Source organism: Lepidochelys kempii, chromosome 11 (assembly GCF_965140265.1).
Source record: "Lepidochelys kempii isolate rLepKem1 chromosome 11, rLepKem1.hap2, whole genome shotgun sequence".
Lineage (NCBI taxonomy): Eukaryota > Metazoa > Chordata > Testudines > Cheloniidae > Lepidochelys > Lepidochelys kempii.
Genome location: NC_133266.1, coordinates 43,960,021 through 43,984,383, shown reverse-complemented (window position 1 = coordinate 43,984,383; position 24,363 = coordinate 43,960,021). Strand labels below are relative to the sequence as shown.

At 39.3% G+C, this 24,363-nt stretch overlaps 1 protein-coding gene across 4 annotated transcripts in view; it reads left to right on the top strand.

Moving 5' to 3' along the window:
• Positions 1-24,363, top strand: part of NFE2L2 (NFE2 like bZIP transcription factor 2) — a 44,434-nt gene extending 20,071 nt beyond the window's left edge. For 2 of the 4 annotated variants that reach the window (XM_073305983.1, XM_073305984.1), the window contains 4 exons: positions 16,964-17,233; positions 17,422-17,517; positions 17,825-18,007; positions 20,322-24,363. In XM_073305983.1, the coding sequence (XP_073162084.1) occupies positions 16,964-17,233; positions 17,422-17,517; positions 17,825-18,007; positions 20,322-21,515 (1,743 nt within the window). In that variant the 3' untranslated portion in view covers positions 21,516-24,363. Of the gene's footprint in view, positions 1-7,225; positions 7,251-12,430; positions 12,606-16,963; positions 17,234-17,421; positions 17,518-17,824; positions 18,008-20,321 lie in introns of those variants that run through there. The other 2 variants (XM_073305985.1, XM_073305986.1) reach the window with 2 other exon arrangements.

Genomic DNA, 24,363 nt, shown 5'->3' with positions numbered 1-24,363 from the left:
TTGGGACAAGGAGGTCAAGTAACTTGCCCAAGGGGACAAAATGATTCAGCCAGAATTAGAATATGGGATCCTCCTTCTACTGTATTTTCCTGAAGCCATGACCTATATGTTAGTATTCTGTTCCTTTGCCTAACAAGTTGCTTCTAATTTTAGACAAGAAGTTAAATCTCTGCCTTCTTCCATAGTATCTTCCTTTGGAAAATTAACACACGAACTTATAGAAGTGATCTAATAAATAAAAGGTTATCTTGTTGACTTGAGACATTCAGCACACAAACCGTAATTTGTCAGCAGATATTCAGGATAACTGTGCTGCTTCTGTTTTGTACATCAGTAAATTGCCATCCTTCAGCTCTTGAATAATATGCCCCAGCATTCACTGTGCTGTTGCTGTTGGTAAGGTTGCCACACCTTTCAAGGAATGCAAGCTTTCTACCAAGGAAGCAAGAGAAGTATGTTTTTCTCCTTCTTCTGCCCCCAAAGTGCTTTTTTGTAAAGTTCTTTCGCTCTGTTCTAACAGTGGTATCAACCTTAACACCACCACGAGAGTCGTCCAGAGGTGGCAGCCAGCGCGGGTTATCTCACACCCCCACCTATATAACATAGCACACAGAGGGTGAGGCAGCAGAGATCAGATCATTCAGGTGAACCACAGAGTAGGAAAGAGATGGACAGAGCAAGGAGAACAAGCCAAGGGTGCTGTATCTGGGGTTAACCTTCTTTTATTTCCTGGATTTACCAACCTAGCCTATTTCTTCACCGAACTCTGTGATGACAGAGAGCTTGACCCTTTGTAGGGAAATAAAGACTTCTTAGCTGAGCTAAGGGTGGTATTGATGAATTCCCAAAGGAATTCCATCTAACTTTCTTCAACCAAAGACAGTTGTTGTGATAAGAGGTAGAGGGGAAAGGCTGTATAAAATAGACTGTGGTTCTGAGCTATAACGAAAACCGGTTTTATCTTCAAATGCCATTCTTTCACTCTTAGAGCAAAAAAAGACTTGTCATCTCTGTCCTATAGCATATAGAATAACATTGAAAACTTACAAAGCTACGCAATACTGGTTTGGGGAAGAACTAGACTTTCTTAATCCTACAGGCAGCCTGTATTCTCTATCATAGTTCAACATTGAGTATGACCTCCCTTATAGAATGCACATTGGAGCATCTTATCGAACTGTAGCCAGCAGTTGTGGGAGATAACTTGTTGCAGCCCTAGCAAATGTTTAAAGTGTGCAGAAATGCCCTCTTACATTGTTTGTTTGGGGCATTCAGCCAGCATTTGATTTTAAGGTTGTACCTTAAAACAAAGCTGCAGGTCACCTTTAACATATTTATACAATAAATATGTGGATTATAAATGTATGCGCAATCAGTTTCTGCTAAGATAATAGATACAGTTATTACATAAAACGAATAAATGTTTAACAGACCCTGCATTGAGTGGCCTTGGGTTTAGTCTCATGATTTCCTTACCTGTTTCAACAGTTTATTTCAGCAATGAGTATTTGTAAAACATCTTCTTGTAAATAGAACAGATCTACATCTTGGGGGGTAAGAAAGATGTAATGATATTCATATTTGCCAACCATTTTGTTTTGGCCAGCATAGCTCTATGGGGCCTGACTCATTCAATACTTCAGCCCCTTTTTCGGGGGAGGCAGGGAGCAGAGCAGTCCCAGAGTTACGAGTTGTTTTGTAGGAAGGGGTAGCAGTGTGAGCAGATAGCTTAGCTATAGGAGGAGCTAGGAGGCAGAAAATCTCCCAGGCACACTAGGGAGTAGTAAGGGTGGCCGCAGGAGAGGAGCCTTGCAAAGAGGTAGGGGACAAAATCTGTTGAGGGGCAGCCTTTTTTTGGTAAGGGTAAAGAATTGTTTGATTTCATTTGGTGAATGGTGTAAGAATAAGTTGTACTGGAACAATAGGGTAAAATCTTAGTAGGATGGACTCATTCCTTCCTCATTCCAAAGTAATAAACTGAGTATTATGCCTTTAAGAACCTTTAAGAAGTGAGGACATAAAGACCCATCATTTTATAAAGTGCAGTTATGTGCAATAATGGGCCTATATTTTCCTGCACAGCTGCCATGATTGTGTGCACTGGTGAAGTATCTGCATTTGCACTATGACTTTTGACTTGTTGTCAACTATGTATCATTAATATTTGGTTCTTTTGTCTTGGTGGTTTTAACCGTATAATACCTCTAAGTGGGAGTGGGAACAGCAAAGATGGCAAAGGTTATGGTTACATAACTGTTTCCTTTCCAAATCCTTCTTTTCATCACTCATAGCTTTCTGAAACTTTCAATTTAGAGGCAGAAGATGTAAAACAATTGGTGTCATGAAAGACCTGATTAACTTTGGAAAGTTTAATGATCAGTTTCTGACCATGAAAAGAATAAACAAAATATACTCTTTCCCTGTTACAGTGAAAAACGCTCTTGTGATTTCCACTCCTCCTGCCCCTCCCTTTAGTATGGTTATATCAATGTCTGTAGGTATGAGGTTGAATTTTGGAATGGAAAAGAGCCATCAGTGAGAAGTGCCATTTCAATTAAAACAACTTTGCCAGATCAAAACATGACTGACTGGAGGAAAAAACTGCACGTCAAGCAAGTGTAGTAAGGATTTGATCCTGCTCCCATTTAAATCAATGACTTCACTGGGTGCAGGATTGAACCATGATTGATAATGCCAACATGGGGCTGGTGAAGTGACGCTAAAGAAGGTTGGGCTATGTGTGATTGAATGGCTAAGTTGCTCCATGGAGGGGTGTGTTTTGTGAGGTAAAACTGGTACAATGCCAAATACGTTCAGGATTGGGGCTCCCTGCTGCAGGCCTGCTAAGGTCTCTTGACTAAGGCATTCCAGAGGTGCCTATCCAAATAGCTCCATGCTGTGGATTTTTCTTTTTTCATAGAAAACAAAACTGTGATAAGAGCATATTAAGGCTGCATTGTTAAGGACTGCTATGAATGACAGTAAAGGTTGGTACACAATCCTGAACTCTGCTCTTGTGCGTCTGCATTATGGGCTGGCTCAAATACACAAATGCACACTATTTCTCAAATACAATATCATACATTTTTTCTATAACCTTGGGTACTACAAATGCATACTTTCAAGTATTGCGTACTACTGTGTATTCTGGGCATTCATAACGAAGACTCATGGATTATGAAAAGTACACAGTAAACTCTAAGTATGGTACAGGATAAGTATAACTGACTAATAATGAAAGTTTTCCCATCTGTTACAGCTATCTCTGTAGGTAACTGTGTCATCTGCACCTAAGGAAGGCTTCTATATAGGTGCTTATCCTAGAAAATTCACTTTGTAGCTCATTGACTCATGTGGATTGCACCTAAGGAAAGCTGTGCTGTTGAGAAGAAAATGTGCAGCGTCAACATGAGTGTCAACAAAATTAAGTATCCTGGGGAGATGTTCCATGTGAATTTAAGATGATAAATGTTATGATGTACTAATTGAGAAATAATGCACGATCATGTCTTTTTAAAGCAGGGGTGCTGGAATTATTTTTATTATGGGGATGCTGAGAGACATTGACCCAAACTATAAACCCTGTAGACAATGGAAACCACTTCAAGCCAGGGTATGTGGCAGCACCCCTACTTCCAGCACCTCTGGGTTTCAGATTGGGGTGAAAATAAGTGGTGGTTCGCCCTCCAGAGGTAACTTCCCATTTAAGCGATTGGCAACAATTCTCTTCTATTAATTCTATTACTTCAGGCTGTTTGAAGCCTCAGGATAACAGTGCATCATGTTACATTTAACATTTTGAAGGTTGTCTTTTTAACAATTAGGGATAGGGATTTTTTTAATGTGTCCATTTTTTTAAATGGAACCTAAGTTTCTGGCGTACAGGTTGACAGCCACTAGGAAAAAGTGTCAACTTGCTAGGATGTTGAGAACTGTTTTAATCCTTCCCTGGATGTAAACTGAATATTGTAATGCATGAGTGGATAGAGTTAAGGCTGCCACAAACATAACTTTATCTTAAGCTCTCTTTTGCTCCTAGATTGGCTGTGTGTATATGTGATGGGCTCTAGTGACCATGAACCTGCAGTAATGGTCCACCCAGTTAGGAAACACAGTAGAACTGGTTCACATTGGAACTGGATTCAACTTTGCGGAATGGATTCCCATGCCTAAGAACAGGGGCTGATGGGGTAAACTTCTGTGTGCTAGTGCAACATCTAGGAAACCGCACGGCTTATCTGACTTGCGTAGAAGACATTTAACTTGTTCAGAGGACCGTCATTTCAGCGCTTTTCTAGTTAAAATTCCCCTATGGTACAAAAAACAAGGGATGAGAGAGAGTCTAGTGATAGATGCTGCTTTTACTACTAGAACGCCCCACTTTCATCCCCTACAGCAAGGTATAACTGTAGCAACCATCTACTGTCTCTCTCTGACATGGACAACTATCACTGGAGAGGGATTAAATTGAGGCTCAAATAATATAAGTAGTAATTTTATACTAGATGGGTGTTTGTTTAGACATAATTTTTTCATACATTTATTTAGAATCTCTGTAAGGACAGATGTGTTCTTATGTTTGGGTCAAAACAGGAAAATTTGGATAATCCTGGTGAAACCACAATAGTGACAAATAGCCAGTTCTTTGCAGTTCATTAGATTCTTTATCTGGTTATATGTTCATCCATTTTACATCCAGTAAAACAAATCTAGAAGGACAAAAAGTGTTATGTAAACTGGCTGAACCATGCTTCCCAGATGACTGCACCATTATCATAAAAACCTCCTACATAAATCAGTCTGTAGTTTGTGGCACTGTCCACACGTAGTACGTGCATGGCTAGGTATAGCAGGATAGATAGAAGACATCATTTAACAGGTAATTATTTTCCAAGTAATGTAGATTCAGTGTCTAAAATGGATTGACATACAAACAAGTGCTTCTGTGTAGCTATGGTTGAGATAGCAGCAATTCTTTAGATGCTGGTGAATTAAAATGTGTGTTTTAATGGTGGTTGTCTGCTTTTTATGTACCTAAGTTTTTATGTACCTAAATAAAGTTGGCATTTATTGAATTTAGTATAATGTAGGCTTGTACTGAGTTTAACTTGGAAAGAAAACTGTATTAATACTTGCTTTCCTGAAGTACAGTAGGTCTCCCACTGAGATGGCTGCTATTCAAACACCTTTCAAAATGGAGCTGTGCACTGTATATAGTGATTAGACAGCAGTTACAAAAGGGAGCTACAACAGAACCGCTCAGTCCACTTGCTGTTGCAGCAGTGCAGATTTTTGTTGCTGTACCAAACATGTAAAAACTAATGAAGCCCAACCCACTCCTTAACAGATCCTTTTGCCTGACCCACCCAATTTCCTTAGGCAGCTTGTGTAATCTAGTGTAACTCTATATACACTAGTTCTGTCAGCTAGTTGACAGAATCATGTTGTAATACTGCCAATAAAACACAGTATAGAAAAAACAAGACACTGTTTTGTTTAGCTGAAAGAGGGATTCTGAATTTGGCTTAAGTTTTTAAAAATGTATTTGAACGTTAGATTTGTTTGTGTATATGTGTACACATATAAATGTGCGTGTATATATGTATAATTTGACCAAAGATCTATATTTGACCAAAAGGAGGCTGGACTCAGTGTTGATATTGTTTGGAAATAATGTTAATTCACTAAGGCCTGCTCTAGATTTAAAAATTATACCAACATAGCTATGCTGGTATAAGCCCTTGTGCATATATACTTATACTGGCATAAAAGCACTTTTGCTGGTATAGCTTAAGGCAGAAGCACTTGTATGCCAATATAAGATACAGCTACATTAGGAGGATTGTGGACAAGGCCCAATTCTTTTATGAAAATAGAGACCAGAGAAGGTTTTTTTGGACTAGTTACGGGGATATGAATAATTTTTGTGCATAGTGGGTGGATCTCAGATTAACCTGAATAAGCAATATAATTAAGATTTAAAGATGAAGTATGATCACCATCTCCTGCCTTACATTGAAACTCTAAGGAAGTGAAAATGTGTAGGACTGTATATAATTTGGTTACTGATCGCCTGGAAATCAACTTGGGACTTTGTGATTTAGGACAGTAGTTTCAAGAATTTGGGAGGCAGTGGTGACCAGCCAGGAGTAGGACACTTAACCTGGATTTGTTCAAGGGGGAAGTCCGCTTTTACTCACAGATTAAATCAAGACTCCCAATGGCTTCCTTTGGCCTAGAAGTTAAGGGGTAGAAAGGGGGAAGTTGACAGCATGAGACAATTATGGCAATGAATGCTAGGACTGACCTTTGAAAAATCAGATAATTGCAATCACTGTTTATTCTACTAGTAAAGTAGGGGCATGTCCGCATCCTTCAAGGCACAGAAATGAGAGGGGCTGATATTTTTTCCCCTCTGGATTGATTAGAAGGTGTTGTGGGAAGATAATTCTAGGAATTGTCATTTTGCTTGGCTCTTTGAAATTCCATGCTATATGGTAGGACTTGGTAGAACAGAAGTCCATTTAAAAACTATTACTAGATACAAATTCACTAAACTTATGAAGACAAATATTCAGAATGTGCTTGATAAGAATCATTATAGCAAAATGCCAAGGAATCTGCTCGAAAAATCTGGAGAAACTCAAATTTTCCTACATGTATGCATTAGCTTCACCAACTGTATTTAATTCTTGTATGGTTCTCAGGAAGTGCAACAACTGGTATGAGAAATAAACCTTTTAAACTAGTATGTAATGCTGAGTGGAAATGCAAATGTCTACAGCGTAGGCAGCAGCTGGTGGGGTGTGTTGGGGATCTGAATTTTGGACATGGGCACTTAAAATGGCAGTTAGGTGCCTAAATCCCTCTATGGATCTAACTCTTGGTGTTCTGAACAGCCTTAGCAGACAATAATGACAATCAGATAATTACACTACTTTCTAGCAAAGAGTGCTAATGAGGCAATATACTCCGCTCCAGGCATGCAAGCAATTTTTAAGGAGCAACAATGAAATGGGAATTTGTATCTATTTTGCACACAAGAAAGATGGCGACTACAATGTAGTACTGTGTTTAAAATATATCTGTGAGAAAGAGGAGAAAGGAAGCACCCTTTTTGTCCCTTTCTTGCTTACTGACTGTGGTCCTGTCTTGTGGTTGGCATTAGGTGTCTGCAGCTATTAGTACAAGAATGAAACTGGACCTGCACATCAGATTGCTTTATCATCCTAGAATGGCTATTCTTTGTGGTCAGTCTTACGCATTTTACATTCTTTAAGTTTTGGGAGACATGTCAGTAAAATGACAGCCAGCTAGTGGCTGGGCATGGCACAGCAGGCTCTCCTCTTGCCAAATGCTGCTCCAGCCACAACTTCCTCACAGTGACAGAAGGGGTTTTTCCATCACTGTGGTAAATCCATCTCCTCAAGAGGCAGTAGCTAGGCTGATGGAAGAATGCCTCCATTGACTTAGCTGCATCTACTACTCCTGGGGGAGTTCTGCGCTACTGCACATGTGCAGAATGTATATCCCCCACAGATTTCTTTGCTTCCCCAGAGAAAAATGACTTTCTGACGGGGAAGCAAAGAAAAGCCACGAGAGCAGTCATGCGACCTTCCCCAGCAATATGTTTTAGGTGCCCAGGGCAGCTGGCAGGGAGGTAAATCACTGCGGGGTAGGGAACAGGACTGGGGAAGACCCTGTTGGTGGCTCCTACCCTGCACTGGGCTCAGCTGCTAGTCCTGGCTGGGCTGGGGAGGGCGGGACTTCCTCTTCCCCTGCATGGCATCCAGGGCCATGTCAGACCCACCCCCAGATTTCTCCCCGAGCTGCAGGAAGCTCTGCACACTCCTCCCTTCCTCCCTCCCCCCACCCACCCCCACACTTCCTGCACCCATCTCTCTTCAGCTGCAGGGGAAGGGATCCCTGTACAGAGAGCTGCTCCCCCATCTGCCTGCCCATTCCCCATGTGTCCAGACCCCCTCATTCCCAGATCCTCCCATCAAGCCTCATCCGCCGCACTCTGAATCCCCCCCAATGAGCCCCACTCCACCTGCACCACCCCAACAAGCCACCCCCACACCCAGATTCCGACCCCAACCAGCTGCACCTGGATCCCCACCGCACTTGAGCCCCACTCTCCCAGCATCTGGACCCCACACCCAGACCCTCCTTCCAAGCTCTATCCTCCCCACACCCAGATCCCCTGCTTAGCCTCAACCACCTTCACCCCCCAGCAGAGTCCCATTACCGTTGCACTCAGAATCCCCCACCAAGCCCCTATGCATCCAGATCCGCACCTGGATCCCCCCACTGATCCACCTGCACCCAGAACCCTCTCAACTGACACCTGGATCCCCACACTAGGATACTGCCTGCCCACACCTGGTGCACCTGCCACGGAGGGGAGAGGCACTGGGGTGTTTCTGGGGCAGGCCCAGTCCTTGTGCTGTGTCAGGGTTGTGTGCAGCCTCACTGCTGAGTCCGTGTTCTGTGGGGCGGAGGAGGAGCTGCACAGTGATCTCCCACCTGTGGGCAGCTAGCGGTCTGTGCTCCCCAGTGCCATGCTGGAGCCTCCACATTTATTTGACAAATAAAATTTGTAGAATTTTGCAGAATTAAAATATTCTTAATTTTTAATTTTTTGGTGCAGAATGTTTAAATTTTTGGCACAGGATGCCCTCAGGAATAATCTACAGTGCTGGTTAGTGACCTATGTTGCACAAGGTATGAAGTTTTTCACAACCCTGAGCGATGTAGCTAGGTCAACTAAGTTTTAGGTGTAGACGAGACCTCGGCCCTCCAGCCAGATCACTTTAAAGTCTCTTCCGCCTCTGGAGCAATGAAGTCCCACCAAAACCAGCCCCACGACCTTACATGTTTTAGGCTTTGAACTGTGGACCCTATGGTACTTAATGTCAGGACTTTCAAAAGACTTTATCCCCTTATATCAGGGGTTTTCATGCCACCTTCCCCGGTGGCAGCTAGGGAAACCCAGGCTCTCCCTCTTCTCTGGGTTCCAACCCAAGAACCTAATAGTGAGCAGGCAAGGTCTGTCTATTTAGACCCACCTCTTGCTATTTCCCTGGGCTTCCTTCCACCTCAGCCTGTCAGCAGGCCTTTCTCCACATCTTCCTCAAGCCACTGTGTACCGGAATCCACAGCTTCTCTAGGGTCACCCGTTTCAGTTCAGGAGGTTGGAGGGATCCCTCTGGAGTCCTCTTAAAAAAATCCCAGGTGAAGTTATAAAGTTACACCAAATTCTGCATTCCTGTGCTTGACCTTCCATTCCTCTCTTGAACACCTCCTGGGGTCTCTCAGGAAGTCCAGATCTTTTAATCCGACTGGAGCATGCTCCATGTCTTTCCTGATCTTTTGCCAGAGCTTCTTTTGAAGAGAGGATCCCATGGTCTGTTCTCCCCCAGGCTTCCTGAAGCCCCTCCTTTATAGTAGCTCTCCAGCTTCTCCCCAGCTGTGTCTCATCCTAAATTGATTTTAGCTCATCATCCAGAAGCACTAACTCAGTTCTCCAGCTCTCCTTAACCCTGTCCATCACACTGCCCTACCGCCTTTTGGGGTCTGTGAAATGTTGCTTGTTTCTAGTGCTTTTGTTTTGTAAATATGGAAACCTATGAGGATCCCTCTATATTGTTGGGCATGATAGAGACTATTGTATGTTGTTGTTGGGGAAGAGTATCAAATTGTGAGGAGCAAGTGAGTACAGTTCTCCCACACACACCTTGAATGAGTTGAAACTGTTCCAGGAAGATTAATTTCAGACAAAATATATTAATCATTCACTTTTTAAAATTGAAATTCCTGGAGTAGTGATGTTGATAGGGAGGATTTTAGTGGAGTATTTCACCCAAAGGATAAAATCAACTAATCAATATGTCTTTCTCCTCCCATGCATATTTAGAATAGCCCAAGATAACATTCCTAGCAAATTTTATTTAACACTGGGCAATCCAGACAAGATAACTTTGTGTTTATAACAGAGCATACTGGTAACTGTGTATTTATATTAGAACATACTGGTGTACAACAAGAGCTACAGTGTGTTGAATATAGTGATTATACTTATACAAATAGTATGAGCCTACATTCACAGGTGCATGATGGTATCTGGGAGGTTCTAGATTCAGTGCATCAGATTATAACTGTTTTAGCTGGCACAAGCTTAAATAAGTGTCTAGATAACAGTGGTAACTTGACAAACTGTGGAATAAAAGATTTTTCTCTCCCAATGTCAAACTTAAGTTTGTTTCTAAACAAACATTGAAATGTGAAGGGATGAGCCTATCTCCACCCTCTGGACTGGGGATGAAGTATGTGTTGGGACCTGTGGCCAATATTGCAGCAGGAATAGCCACCTGGACAGAGAATGGAATTTACCTAATAGAGATAAAGAGGAACATCCTTTCTGTAAAACCAGGGGTGGTTCAGGCACACTGGGGGACCCCTCTCATGTAATATTTCACCCTCCCCACCCACCATGCTTAAAATTATTTTTTGAGAGGATGTACTGGCAGTGACAGATACAGTGGAGTCCAGAAGGAATAAAAGGTGATCCAGAAGTCTATGCAGGCAATGGTCAAAGGGTGTTGATTCATCCTCAGTCAAATCATCTTCAATAATTGGGTCATTAAGACAAGTATGACTGACAGAGAGGAGAGGCCTCTGACCTCCCAACCGACACCAATATCCCCACTTACCTGGTGTTATGTCTTGGCTCACAATGTGGGCCAGCAGCCAGGTCCATAATGGCTGGGCTGGGTCGGGGTTTGGCCTCCCTACTGTTCATGAGGCACAGCTTGCTCTACTTATTCTTCATGTGGTCTGGAATCAGATTACTTGAACTGCTATGCCCCCAAATCCATGCCTGTTTCATTGACTCTGCCACCTCTTCATTCTTCCAAAAATAAATTACTTCTGCTCTCCCAGTCAATTCTTGTGCCCAATTACATTTTTGTCATTTTTCACCACCATCAAACAATCCTCTTTCCCTCCACCTCCACTATTGCCAACCTCAAATGTTTAAAAATCATGAGTCAGGCTCCCAAAAATTATGAGATGGTCTTAAAAATCAAGATTTTTTTTTAAATGAACTTAACATTTTCTTTATCTGCTTTCTGGGCCTTTGGGGTTGTCTGGGGTCATTTTTTCAAGCTTTTCTCTGTAACCATGAGGGCTAGAAATGTGTTTTTAACAAAAGATGAGAATTTATCCTAATCATAAGATTCCAGGGTCTAAGTATTTTAAAAATAAAACCAAACAACCAAATATTGAGTCTTGTGATAAAATCATGAGACTTGACAGTGTGGTTCCCACAGTGCCCAAACAAATCAGTCCTGCCCTGCAAAGTGTGGTGGGCTGGGGCTCAGCCACTGCTGTTGTTACCCCTCCTGTTCCCCTTTTCTGAATAAGCAAAAGGCTTCCAGCTCCTTCTCTTGCACTTGGCCCTGTGCTCTTCCTCCCGCCTAGTATGTGGAGTAGTAGCTCAGAACCTACTCTGTTCTCACTTCCCTTCCTCTCTTGTGAACACAGCTGCAGCTCTAGATGCTCCCTGTCCACTCCTCTCACTTCCTGAAAAACAACTAGCAATGCCTAAGCTGCTTTTCCCACTCCTCTCCTGTTGAAGGGAGCATCACTTCTCTCCCCTTATTTGAATGCTGCCAAAGCTGGGGCTGCCTTCCCTCTGCTGAATTCATAACCTCTGTAAACCATCCCTTCATCCGTTGCTCCAACCTTTACTTATTTGTGTGTATGTGAAATTTTATCTTGACTTCTTTTTCTTTTTTTTCCCCCACATGTGACATCCCATCATTCTTTGCTATATCGCTTCTATTAACATTCCATTTGGGATCTCTGTTGCTAAAGCTGTTCCAATTTGTGTAGGGTTCTTTGTCAAAGGATGTGACTCTACTTAAAATAACAGCATTAATGTGCCCTTTCAGAAGGGATTAGATAATAATGGTTTGTGAAAATTCCATTTGGGATGGTGGATTGTTTTCCAGGGTGACACTTATGCCATCAGATGTTTGAATTTTATCATCTCTACCTGTAAATGTCTTGTGCTCCAAAAATTGAATTAAAAACCTCAAATCCAACACAATGAGCAGTTTTTAAAATTACTGTTTTGACCACAAAAACTTGCTAGTCCATGAAAATAACAAATACAACATGGATATATATTTAGAATCCCTCTCCTTTGTTTACCCTATTGCAAATATGTTTGCTTAAAAGCAATAAGAGTTTATAGTCAAACTTTGCAATCCAGAGTTTCACATAAAATGTATAACAGAGTACCCAGATGGCAAATGCTGATATGTAAATCTAAAACATGAAAATTTCCACTGGGGGCCAGATGGTGGCTTAATGTGAACTGTTTAACATTTTATGCTTATCTTATTAAAACTGCCTTTACAAGACTAAAGCTGTAGTAGTTAGCAGCGTGGTTTGGAAAAGACTCTGGAACAGCCTATCACTAAATGAACAAAAAAGCAAACACTGAGCAGAAGGCAACATTTGCTGCATGGACCACGGGAGAGAAAAGCAGATCCATGTCTGATTGGAGAGGTGGTTCTTCCTCCATTTATACATAGGTAAAGAAAAATCCCCCAAAATCATTGTTAGCCTTATTTTCAAAGGTACTGTGCACACACCGCTCCATTTGAAGCATGAAATACTTGGACTATGATACTGAGGGATGTGACATACACATTCAATAACCTAATGCTTTGTATTTTCCATTAAAACATATTTTTTGAGGTGTGGGAATTTACTTTTTATATTTTTTTTTAAAAGACCTAATCCTTTACCCTTAAAATCAGTGGGAGTTTTGCCCTTGACTTCAATGAGAGCAGGATTGAACTATTAGCCTAAACTAGGGAAAAATATCCCTGATGGAAAAACTAGTTCAGATAACAGATTATTTTCCGAATACTGAGATGGCCCAGCTTCTTCCTTCGGCATTCCTCTTTTTAGCTTTTGCCCAAACAATTATTTCCTCTGATATGATGCAAGAGCTTACACAACTGAGGAGAGAACAAACGGCCACTTGTGAAGTAAGTCACATGGTGAACCATTAGAGCCCTTACAGTAAATGCCTTCTGTATTAAGGATGTGGTAAGCAGGGCTCTAAAAAGGAGCAGTGACGTGTGTGTACACGTATCATTTATAAATCTGATATGGAATTCTTAATGCATTTAATTTAGTTTGGACATGAATGTGCACCTGCTGTTCCCATCAGCACTTCCACTTGAACCTTTCTGGCTTAACATATCACACACACACATTTGTAGAAAATATATGTTCATTAGAAAATAACTGTTAAGAGTCAGATACGTATATTAAAATAGTTTTAATCAAACCACTTCAGAGTAGACTGTTAAGGGTTTCCTATATTTTGACCTGATGCTTTGGAATAATGCACAAAATTCTGTACATTTTGTTGAGTATTATTGCCATTATCAAATTATTGGCTTACAATGTTAAAATACATATAGCATATTTAAATATCTTGCTAGTGGAAATTTGACATCTAAAATAATATCTTGAGTAGAACATGACCCTCCCCCAGGAACCAAATTTGCTTGAATTTTTACTAGTGTTAAAGTTTTATGACAGGTTTCAGAGTAACTGCCGTGTTAGTCTGTATTCGCAAAAAGAAAAGGAGTACTTGTGGCACCTTAGAGACTAACCAATTTATTTGAGCATAAGCTTTCGTGAGCTAACAGCTCACTTCATCGTTCCAGTGAACTCCAAAGCCCTTTTCTTTTATAGACTACATAGAATTAATTTTGTCTATTGAAACACCTCAAGCACTTTTTAGGATAGGTGCAGCTTGTGTAAGTAAAGTATTTTCTGAAAAAAAGCAGTCACCTCCTGAGGGGAACACAGCAACTGTGTAACAAAATATAGCAATGCTGCACAACAGTTTTAGATAGAGAGAATTCAGATGTGCAGAGTGTAACTAACAGTTTTGGAATGCAGTCAGGACACTGGGACTAACCATCCTCTTATGAAAAGTGGGAGATGCTTAGTGACCTCAGATGGTCAGTACTCTAACTTACTTGTCCAAAAGACAGCACAACTGAACCTCTATTATTATGATCCTGCATTCCTTCTAAATGATTCAGAAGATTGCTTACTGAGATGCCTAAACTGCTTCTTTGAGCAGCTGGAGTTTATTTGGAGGTCTCCCATTGGAGGTCTCCCACCCAAGTACTGATCCAGATCAGCACTGCTCATTTTGAGATTAGAAGCCCACAGCCTGAAGTGGCTTGGCTGATGGCTTTAGGACAGTGGTTTTCAACTTGTGGTCCATGGACCCCTGGGGGTCTGCAGACTATGTCTAAGAAGTCCATGAAAGGTGAAAATAAATATGAAAATAAAGTTTCAGATCCCAGAAAAGGCATTCTGTTTTTCTGATCAATCAAAACTATGTGAATACCCCCTCCTACAGGTCAGAACCTGGAAGTGATGTTACCATAGAAGCCCACAGTTTAGCACCCTTTCTCCTGCTGCCAAGCATGTGCAACATTTATAGCTGAATTCTGTTCAGTTGCTTTTCAGTCTAAGACCTCTATGGTAGGGGACCGCGGACCACAGGTTGAATTTCCAAAGGGGTCCACACCTCTATTTGAAATGTTTTGGGGGTCCTCAAATGAAGAAAAGTTGAAAACCACTACTTTAGGAGATGCATTTTCATATTTAAGCTATGGGTTTCTCCTCTAAAGAGAACAAAGTGTACCTCCCACATTCTCTCTTTCTGATCAGTTTTGTTGAAATTTAAACTGAAACTGATTAACAGTTCTGTAGTTCCAATGGCCTAGTCTGTTGGAGACCAGGGAGAAATAGAGCTCTGTTGATTTATCTCATGCCCACACATCATGAAAAATGTTTTGAGTCACAAATTGTCATGGTGCCTTGTAAATCAATAATTCAGAAACGTGCCCTAAAATCCAGATCCTGCAGGTTTGTCCAGAACATATTGCAAATGCTCTGACACTAAAAAGGAGTTTCAAATCTGCTACAAGAAAAGAGGATGAGCAGCTGGTAAACTACTGGCCCTTAATGAAGCCATACCATATTACAATATCTTCATTTACTGCACAATTTAGTTAGGTTTACCCTGCCAATCTGGAGAGACCAAACCACTGCCTTGGACAGCCACTCTAATTTCAGCTTCTTCACTGCTGGCCATAAAGCAGAATTTAGTCTCTCACAGTTAGGTATATCAAATACGTATGTAAATATGTACTAATGCATATATTCTGTATTACAAGCAGGTATCCTAAATATACCAATTAATTAAAAACAATCAGTTCCTTAATAATCGTTAGAAATCATAATTCCTTCTAACCCTAAGTATTGCTACTAATGGTACAGAGAAGATTTCAGTGAAGAAATCAAAGATTATTGAACTTATCTGTGGTTCAAAATGGACTTTCATTAAAATGTTGGCCTTAAACTTGTGCCCTAGTTGAAGCTAGTTTATAAAGTTAAGAAAAGTTATTGGTTTACTATTTTGGCAAGGTAAATTATCCCAAGTTCTGGGATTGCTATCTGAACTGGAACAATTTTGATTTAATTAAGTGAATGTTGGTGTAATATTACTGTTGTATTAACGTGATGCAAATGCTCAGGACTAAGCAGTGAGTTTGCATGTGTCTACGATTGAAGTGTAGTTTACTCCTTTTTTTTTTTTTCCTGAAGCATACAGTTGCCTTATCTTTTCCATTCATAAATTAGTCTTTTTTTTTATTATATCACAGACATTAGCACTATATGTCCATAAACTATGTTCCATCATCTTAATTAATTTCTTGGTTGATGATCTCTTGGGATGTTTGATTTTGTTCACACTAAAATATACCCAAAATTTCAGCCTCTAAAAATTCTGAATATTTGAACACTAGAAAATGCATATTGATATAATTTTCATTAACTAAAAAGGGAAAGTATATAACCAAACAAAATTCATTGATCAAATGGCATTTTCTAAATGGTGGAACTTACTTTAGTTATATCCTGAGACATCACAGAGTTGCACTTTCCAAATTAAATATATATGGGGATTCTGACTTCAAAGGTTGTTGCCTCTTTATAAGCTCTCTCTATTAAGTGATGAGCCCGAACCACAATTGTCAGATTTGGCACCTACTGATTTATACAAACTGTGCTAATCCATCTCTGGAACACTTTTGGTATGGTTGACCTGGTTTAACCTTTAAACTACAAATCTGTAATTATTATTATTAATAATTGTGTGTTTAGTGAAAATTCCTCCAGGTACAATGGTAGTAAGATTGGTGACTTTGAAATTCTGTAGCCTCTAATGAATATTCATTTTTAATAGTATGAAGGAACAGAACTTTTTTTTTAACTTATATTTTACAATATATAGATAGTGATTAATTGTCATTACTCAACATCTTACAATATATTTTTAGTCAACTTTGAAATTTTATGCAATACATACAGAAACAATTCACCCAGCTGATATTAAGTCACATGTCTCTTAATTCTTCCTCTATCTTCATGCTTTCTAATAGCTAATTAAGTAGGAAGGATTTCTTTATGCCCTTCTGGCTGGCTGACAAATGACCACATCTCACAAATTGTATGCATTACAGTAACCAACTGTAATGTGTTGATTATTGATGCGCTTTATGAGGAAACATTTTTTGTGTGTGTGTGCATACAAGCACAATGAGAAAACAGCCTATTCACGTTTTTTATATAAAACTGGGAGCTGTTTTAGAAAGAGAACAAAATCCATGCTTGGAATTAGAAATAAACATACATTTTGCTTAGGTGATTTGGTAGGCCTGAAAACCTCAGATAGTTACACAAGTTTAACTGTTTAGTACAGAATTACTATGCTTTAACTTTTTAAACAAATTTTGCTGTAGAGGCGTCTGTCCTTTTAAAAAATTATCATCTTTCCTATCCACAGGACATGAACTTGATTGACATTCTTTGGAGGCAAGATATAGACCTTGGGGCAAGACGTGAAGTTTTTGATTTTAGTCAAAGACAGAAGGAATATGAACTCGAAAAGCAGAAGAAACTTGAAAAGGAGAGACAAGAACAGCTCCAAAAAGAGCAAGAAAAAGCTTTACTGGCTCAGCTGCAGCTGGATGAAGAAACAGGTGAATTTATTCCCATTCAGCCTGCCCAGCACATTGAGTCAGACAACACAGGCATGCCAACCAATTTTTCAAAGGTAAAAAACAGTATTTTTTTCTCTTATGCTGATATATATCATGTATATGTGTCTTCATTATTCCTCCTTGTGAATAAGATGATAAAACTGCTGGTTACCTAAACTTAGTTTGTATTTGTAGAGGGAGGAATCTTCACAGTCATCCAAAAATAAACTTAATACATTTTTTCCATATCTTTCCTATGTAGACTACGCATATTTCAAAACCAGAAGCAGATGCCTTGTCCTTTGATGACTGCATGCAGCTTTTGGCAGAAACTTTCTCGTATGTAGATGATGATGAGGTAAAATATCAACCTAATGCTTAGTATAGTTGGAGGGGTTTTGCGGGGGGGAGGCAATGATAACACATCTGCTCTTGCACAACTTTATTCTCAAGTTTTTTTTTTTTACTTCTGTTATTATGATGAGTCTTTTAATGGAATATTTTCACATTATTGTACTATATTAGGCAAAATACAGTGATTTATATGTATCTAATACTCTTTCAAGGGACACGTGTGGATCTGTTATATGGGAATAATACAGAGAGCACCAAGAATTACTTTTTCTTGATGCCTTACCAAGTTATGTATATTTATAAAATTCCAGGTTTCTTCGGCTGCATTTCAAGTGTTGGTACCTGCTCATGTAGATAGCGATGCAATCTTCATTACTACTAATCAGACTCAGCCACCTGAATCATCAGTCCTTCAATCTTCTGTTGCTGAAGTAGATAATATGCAAAACATAGAGCAAGTCTGGGAAGAATTACTGTCCATTCCAGAACTACAGGTAAGGGTTAATGTAAGCAGCAGCTGAAAGAATGGCAGAGTATTCTGGGACAATGTCTCCAAAGAATTCAGAACAATAACAGTGCAGTCATTCTTAAGGAATGGTAACAAGCCCATCAGGCTAGTAGCTGCAGAGTTTTTGTAAATTAGTGTTTGCTTTAATAAGAAATACATTGAGCATCTAAACTATAATTAATCAAAAGCAGTGTAAGAGGGGAGACTTCAAGAGAAGAGGGTTATTTACCTAATACTGTGTGAAAATTATATTCTGTCTTCCTGGCCATAATGTTTCTATTTTTACTGATACTTGAGCTGGCTCTGTGTTAAATACAGAAACCTGTTACTGCACTGTCATGTTTGAAATTTTACCTGCAGAAATGTGAGGAACCTCTAAATTATGGTTCCTACAGCAACCATTAGTCTATCCCCAGATACTACTCTAAAAGTATTTGTGGTATAATGTTTAACTTTATATTATTTACATTATTATATTACAGTATATATAAAATACAAAACAGAATATTGCATATGCGGTGGGGGTTATAACTTGGCATTTCTTGATTGTCTTTGCAATTAGAAACTTTGAAGTTGTTTTTATTTAGATTTTGCATTTACCTTCCACCGTGGGAGAAAAAAGCTTTTAAAAGAATAGTATTGGTATATTCGAGACTAATTATGGCTGCTTGTTCTATGAAAACATTATTTGTATTTCAGTTGCAGTCAAACTCTGTTAGGTGCTGTACATGCGGTGAATATGTCAAGCTAAAAATCAATTTGCTCTTTTACTAATCTGAGCATTTCAGAGACTAGCTTATTTATTTAATCACCTCTGCTGTGTTTTTACTTGAACTTCACCCAAATTGGACTGTAAAATTAGACTAGTTTATTTTTCATTATTTATTTTAATGTTTTTCACAAGCACAAAGCTGCTGTTTTTTTGGATTGCAAACTGATCAAAGGAATGCTTAAAAGGACACTGTCAATGTGAAAGCAAGTCCATTTAACAAAACTTAGTTAGAAAGTAACATCAGGTACTACATCTGCTCTGACCCTATCGCTAATTTTTGTGTTTTTCACAATTAATTTTTCTGTGGTGGTTGGTTGTTTGTTTTTTTTTGGTGTGGGTTTTTTTTTTTCCCCCCAATCTTCCCTTTTGTTTGTGTGAAAGACCCACACAACCAAAACAGGGAATTGAGTGACTATACAGGGGCAACAATGAAACTGACAATACAAAAAGTAAACCAAAAAAAGAAAAAACCCTTAAATGTCACTATTATAATTCTGAAGTTGAACAAATTTTCTGGGAGAAGACAGAGATTTAAATTGAGGGTATCCCCTTTAAAGGATTAGTTTAATGAGTAAAGAAAAACCCAAAAGATCTCGTATCTGGTAAATCCTAGTTTAGGTATGATTTTTATTTGTGTTTAAACAATCCGTGTGTGGCCCTCTTTAAGAGGACCAGAATTATTTTTGTAATTGCCTAATTCTGAAAGGACAGAAGGCATACTTTGATACCAGCTTCCTTCCATAAATGTTAAGATTGCTACCCTGTTGGAAAGAATGTTGTTTTTGTAGCCAATAAAGCCCATCAAAATAATAGTCTTCAACACTTACACTAATGTTAACCAGCTTAACTAAAAGTATGTGGGTTGAATTAATGTTTGTAAAGCCCCATGTTAGTACTGTTTATTACATAGTAAATTAAATTTCTCTGCACCAAACAGCTGCTTCATTGAGTACCACCTAAAAGACCAAAGATCTCGTAAAAATCTTTTCCATAGTTTGACATTTAAGGGATAGTTGTTTGCTAATATCATTCAGTAAATCGTATGCTGTGACTTTAAGTTGCTGTATTAATGTTAAATCTATTTGTATTATAGTGTTGCTTAAGGCGTATTCAGATTCGGCAGCACCAGGATCCATATTGGCAATTTACCAGAGCAGGAGGGATGCATCTAGCTTCCATATAATGGGAGCATATTGCAGCAAGTCTTTATTTTGGTTTATTGGTATGATTTTGGGACACTACAGGTGCCAGAATGCTATATTATCTACCTGGTGACTCTGCTGAGAACAAAAAGATTCATCCTCTGCTAGGACTTGCAGTCCCCAGAGACTGACCCTTTGTAATAAAATAAGCACAGCAGTGGGCAGTGCTATGACCACCCAAGTTATATAGCAATGCTTTAATGGCCATTTTATGTGTACTGTGTATTGATCTCAGAAGGGCAATATTAAATTTGTGGATATAGATATCAAAATATGTTGTGAATTTATTATTGATAAACTTCTCTTTGTAACATTTCTTCATATAGTGTCTTAACATTGAAAATGATAACCTGGCTGAAGTAACCACTATTGCAAACCCAGAAACCAAGCCATCAGAGATTCACAGCAACTTCTACAGCTCATCATCCATTACTGTTAATTGCAATTCAGATTTCCTCAACACTTTTGAGGATTCCTTTTCTAGCATCCAACCACCAGAAGACCTCAGTCAGCTGGGACTGGACTCTTTAGATACCACTTCATGTTTAAGCTCCAACTTTTCTGAAGATTTCTACTCCACCTTCGTTGATCCAAAGGTGAATGGTGACACAGCAGCACCACATGTTGTCAGTGAGTCATTTGCTGAAATTCCATATGAACCTATTGATATTTCTGATTTCTCACTGTGTAAAGCTTTTAATGGTGACCATCAAGGAAATGCACCAGAATGTAATGATTCTGACTCTGGTATTTCATTGAACGCACATTCCAGTACTGCATCACCTGAACATTCTGTTGAATCATCTGTCTTTGGAGATGCAGCTTTTGGATACAGTGATTCTGAAATGGAAGAAATGGAGAGTGCTCCTGGAAGTCTGCAACAGAGCAATGCTCAAATGTATTCATTGCAGTTCCATGATCCAGTCTCTCCTTCCCTGGGGCCAAGCACTCAAAAGTCCGATCTGCAATGTGTAAATACACCAAAGAGAGAACTACCTGCTAGTCCAGGCCACCCCAAAGCTCCATTTACAAGAGATAAACCTTCACGCTACCTTGAAGCTCATTTCACAAGAGATGAGCAAAGAGCAAAAGCTCTGCATATCCCTTTCTCTGTAGAAAAAATCATCAACCTTCCTGTGGATGACTTCAATGAAATGATGTCTAAGGAGCAGTTCAATGAGGCCCAGCTTGCACTTATTCGAGATATACGCAGGAGAGGCAAGAATAAAGTGGCTGCTCAAAACTGCCGTAAAAGGAAACTGGAAAACATAGTGGAACTGGAGCAAGACTTGGGTCGTTTAAAGGATGAAAAAGAGAAATTGCTTAAAGAAAAAGGAGAGAATGACAAAAGCATCCGTCTAATGAAAAAGCAGCTTACCAACTTGTATCTTGAGGTCTTCAGCATGCTACATGATGAAAATGGAAAGCCTTACTCTCCCAGTGAATACTCACTGCAGCAAACAAAAGATGGCAGCATCTTCCTTGTTCCTAAAAGCAAGAAGCCAGAGACTAAATTTTGACAGGCAAGGAAGCTAACTGGCTTTGACAGAGCTGGTATTTTTATTCTAATAGCTTTTACTGTGATGTGAAATGCAGAATTGTTATATTTTAAAGTGATTCTATGCAAATATATATCTAAAGTTAATAACTAGTAGATTAAATACACAAGTTAAAAAACTCTAATGCATATGTATGCAAAATGTGTAATCTCCTTTTTCTAACAGTCAATATTTCCTTCTTTATAGCACCACTTTGGCTAGTTTCTGTATGAGTGTAAATATTTAAAGACATCTTATTTATATACTGTTCTATCTCATCTGTTATATTCATAGATTTATATGAAATAAATATATATATATATGATTTTAGCTGGCTAAATACAATTGGTCTTGCAACAGATTATGACTTCAGACATTTTTATAAATATAAATTGAATAATGTTTGCCACTTTTCTTATATATTTTTATTTGCTTTACATTTAAAATAAAAGCTTTACTTTAGTATACAAGTTGATAAAGTATATTATTTTGATTTGTCTTAATAATTTGTGAAATCTTTTTTTTAACTGCACACCATTCATGTTTACTTCCCCTAAATAGGTTATTCACTAACTTACAAACTTTCACTTTTTTTTACAAAGATGAGCCATCATATAAACAAGCTATATAATTATTAACTTGAAATGCAGTATACAACATTGTCAGCATTACTAAGGCCAGGTCTACACTACAGACCTATATTTGTATAACTGCGTTGCTCAGGGGCATGAAAAATCCACCCCCCTCCCCGAGCAACGTAATTATACTGATCGAAACGCACATCCTCCCCCCCCCACCATCACACACACACAAACACACACACACACCCCCATGTAGAGAGCGCTATGTTGGCAGAAGAGGTGCTCCTGCCGACATACCTACCACCTCTTGGGGTAGTGGATTAACTACACTGACAAGAGAAGTCGGCAGTGCAGTCTGTACCAGTGTAACGTTTTATGTGTTAACTTGACTTACACTTCATATAAATTTTAACTACCTTTTTAAAGAGGTACTGTCACCTTTAATGTAAAAATCTCAAGTCTAACACTAATGCTTTTTGTTTATTTTTTTGCACTTTGCTAGGCTTAATGAAACTAGTCTGGTTAGTTTCACTTTCTAGTTCTGATGCTGTAGCACAAAGCTGCAGTGTTTTGTTTCACTACTGTAGAGAAATGTCAAGAGGCCAATGTGCTTGTTAAATTCCACCCCCTACAAACACTCATTCATATTAGATATTGTTTATTCTTTCCTGCCCATCCTCCCCACCATTATGGACTCCCCTTATTCTCTCCCTGTATCACACGGATATCATTTTTAAAAACTAAGCTTAGTGCATTTAAACTGCAGAAGTGCTGTCAAGGCTAATTCCCCACTCTGGCACTTCACATACAGAAGGTGAGGGCCTGCAAGGATTCTAAAAATTAATACTGGCCACTCCAGGCTTGTATTAAACTCCCAAGGTTACAGCTTTTCTCTGACCTGGGATTGGTAGATACTGTTAGCACCCAAGTGCAGAACCCCTTTGAGAGCCCAGGACGGTGCACTTGGGAATTCTTTCCGTGGGGTATCCTCAAGCCCTTTCACCAACATCCCCATTCCCAGGAAGAGCTGCGGGGGGGAGGGGGGGGGAGAATCAGCTGTTGCCACCAGCTAATTAAACAACGTGCACAAACCTCTTAAGACACACAAATCCAATTCTCTTCTTAAAAAAGGTAAATTTTATTAATTTAAAAAAAAAGAAAGAAAATACATCTGGGAACTCAGGCTACTGCTAGATTTTAAAAGAGCAACCATAAGAATTAAGCACTAAGAATAGCTTTCTTGAGGTCCAGCTTTAAAGGTTGCAAGCAAAAGAAAAACCTCTTGGGTTAGCCTAGAGGAATCTACAAGCCATAACTAATAAAAGGGATAAACCTAATTGCGCCTTCCTATATATTTCCTGATCTACTTACACGTCTGGGATTTTAAATGAGTAGTTTCTAGGTATGATGCTGATGATTTTTCATAGCTGGCCCAAGCTTCTTATAGCATAATTGCCTCTCCTAGGGTGACCAGATGTCCCAGTTTTATAGGGACAGTCCTGATTTTTGGGACTTTTTCTTATATAGGCTCCTATTACCCCCACCCCCGTCCCGATTTTTCACATTTGCTGTCTGGTCACCCTAGCCTCTCCCTGGGAGAACAACACAGATAGACAAAAAGGGAGTCTTGTTTCAAATTTTAAAAGTTCTAGCTTTTTTGGCCAGGTGCCCACTCATTTCCTTTTACCTATGTACAGCAGTGAGACTTCTCAACCCTTTACAGGTAGAGCAATTAGAGATCAGCTACTAAGACGGATTTTATAGCTTCTGGATGGCTGGGTGTCCATTAAAGGGATCTATCCCTCTCCCCCCTTTGTTTATCACAAGCACTGTTCCCTCTAAGCTGTGCATGTGTGCGTGCACACACAGATCCTAAACCCTGCGCACACGGCGAAACACCATGCACACAAAAATTTGCACAGAAGCACAACAATGTGCACAGAAGAATTTTTTTGCGCACACGGCCTGTCAAAAATTAGAGGGAACACTGATGGCAACTGTCCTTTAAAATTTAGCTTAAACTTTTTCTTTAAAAATCAACATTCCATGTTTACACCATTATTTTGTCTTTGAGAATTACTTATTAAACAAATTATTGTAATTATAGGTATTTTTAATCCATTTAATTAAAACTTTGTCTACATTACAAAGTTTTCAGTCCAGAAATTCTGTAAGATTTACAATGCTTGTTCAATTACTATGTTGTACATTTCCTGACTCTTCAGTCAATAAACATCATTTGTCACTGC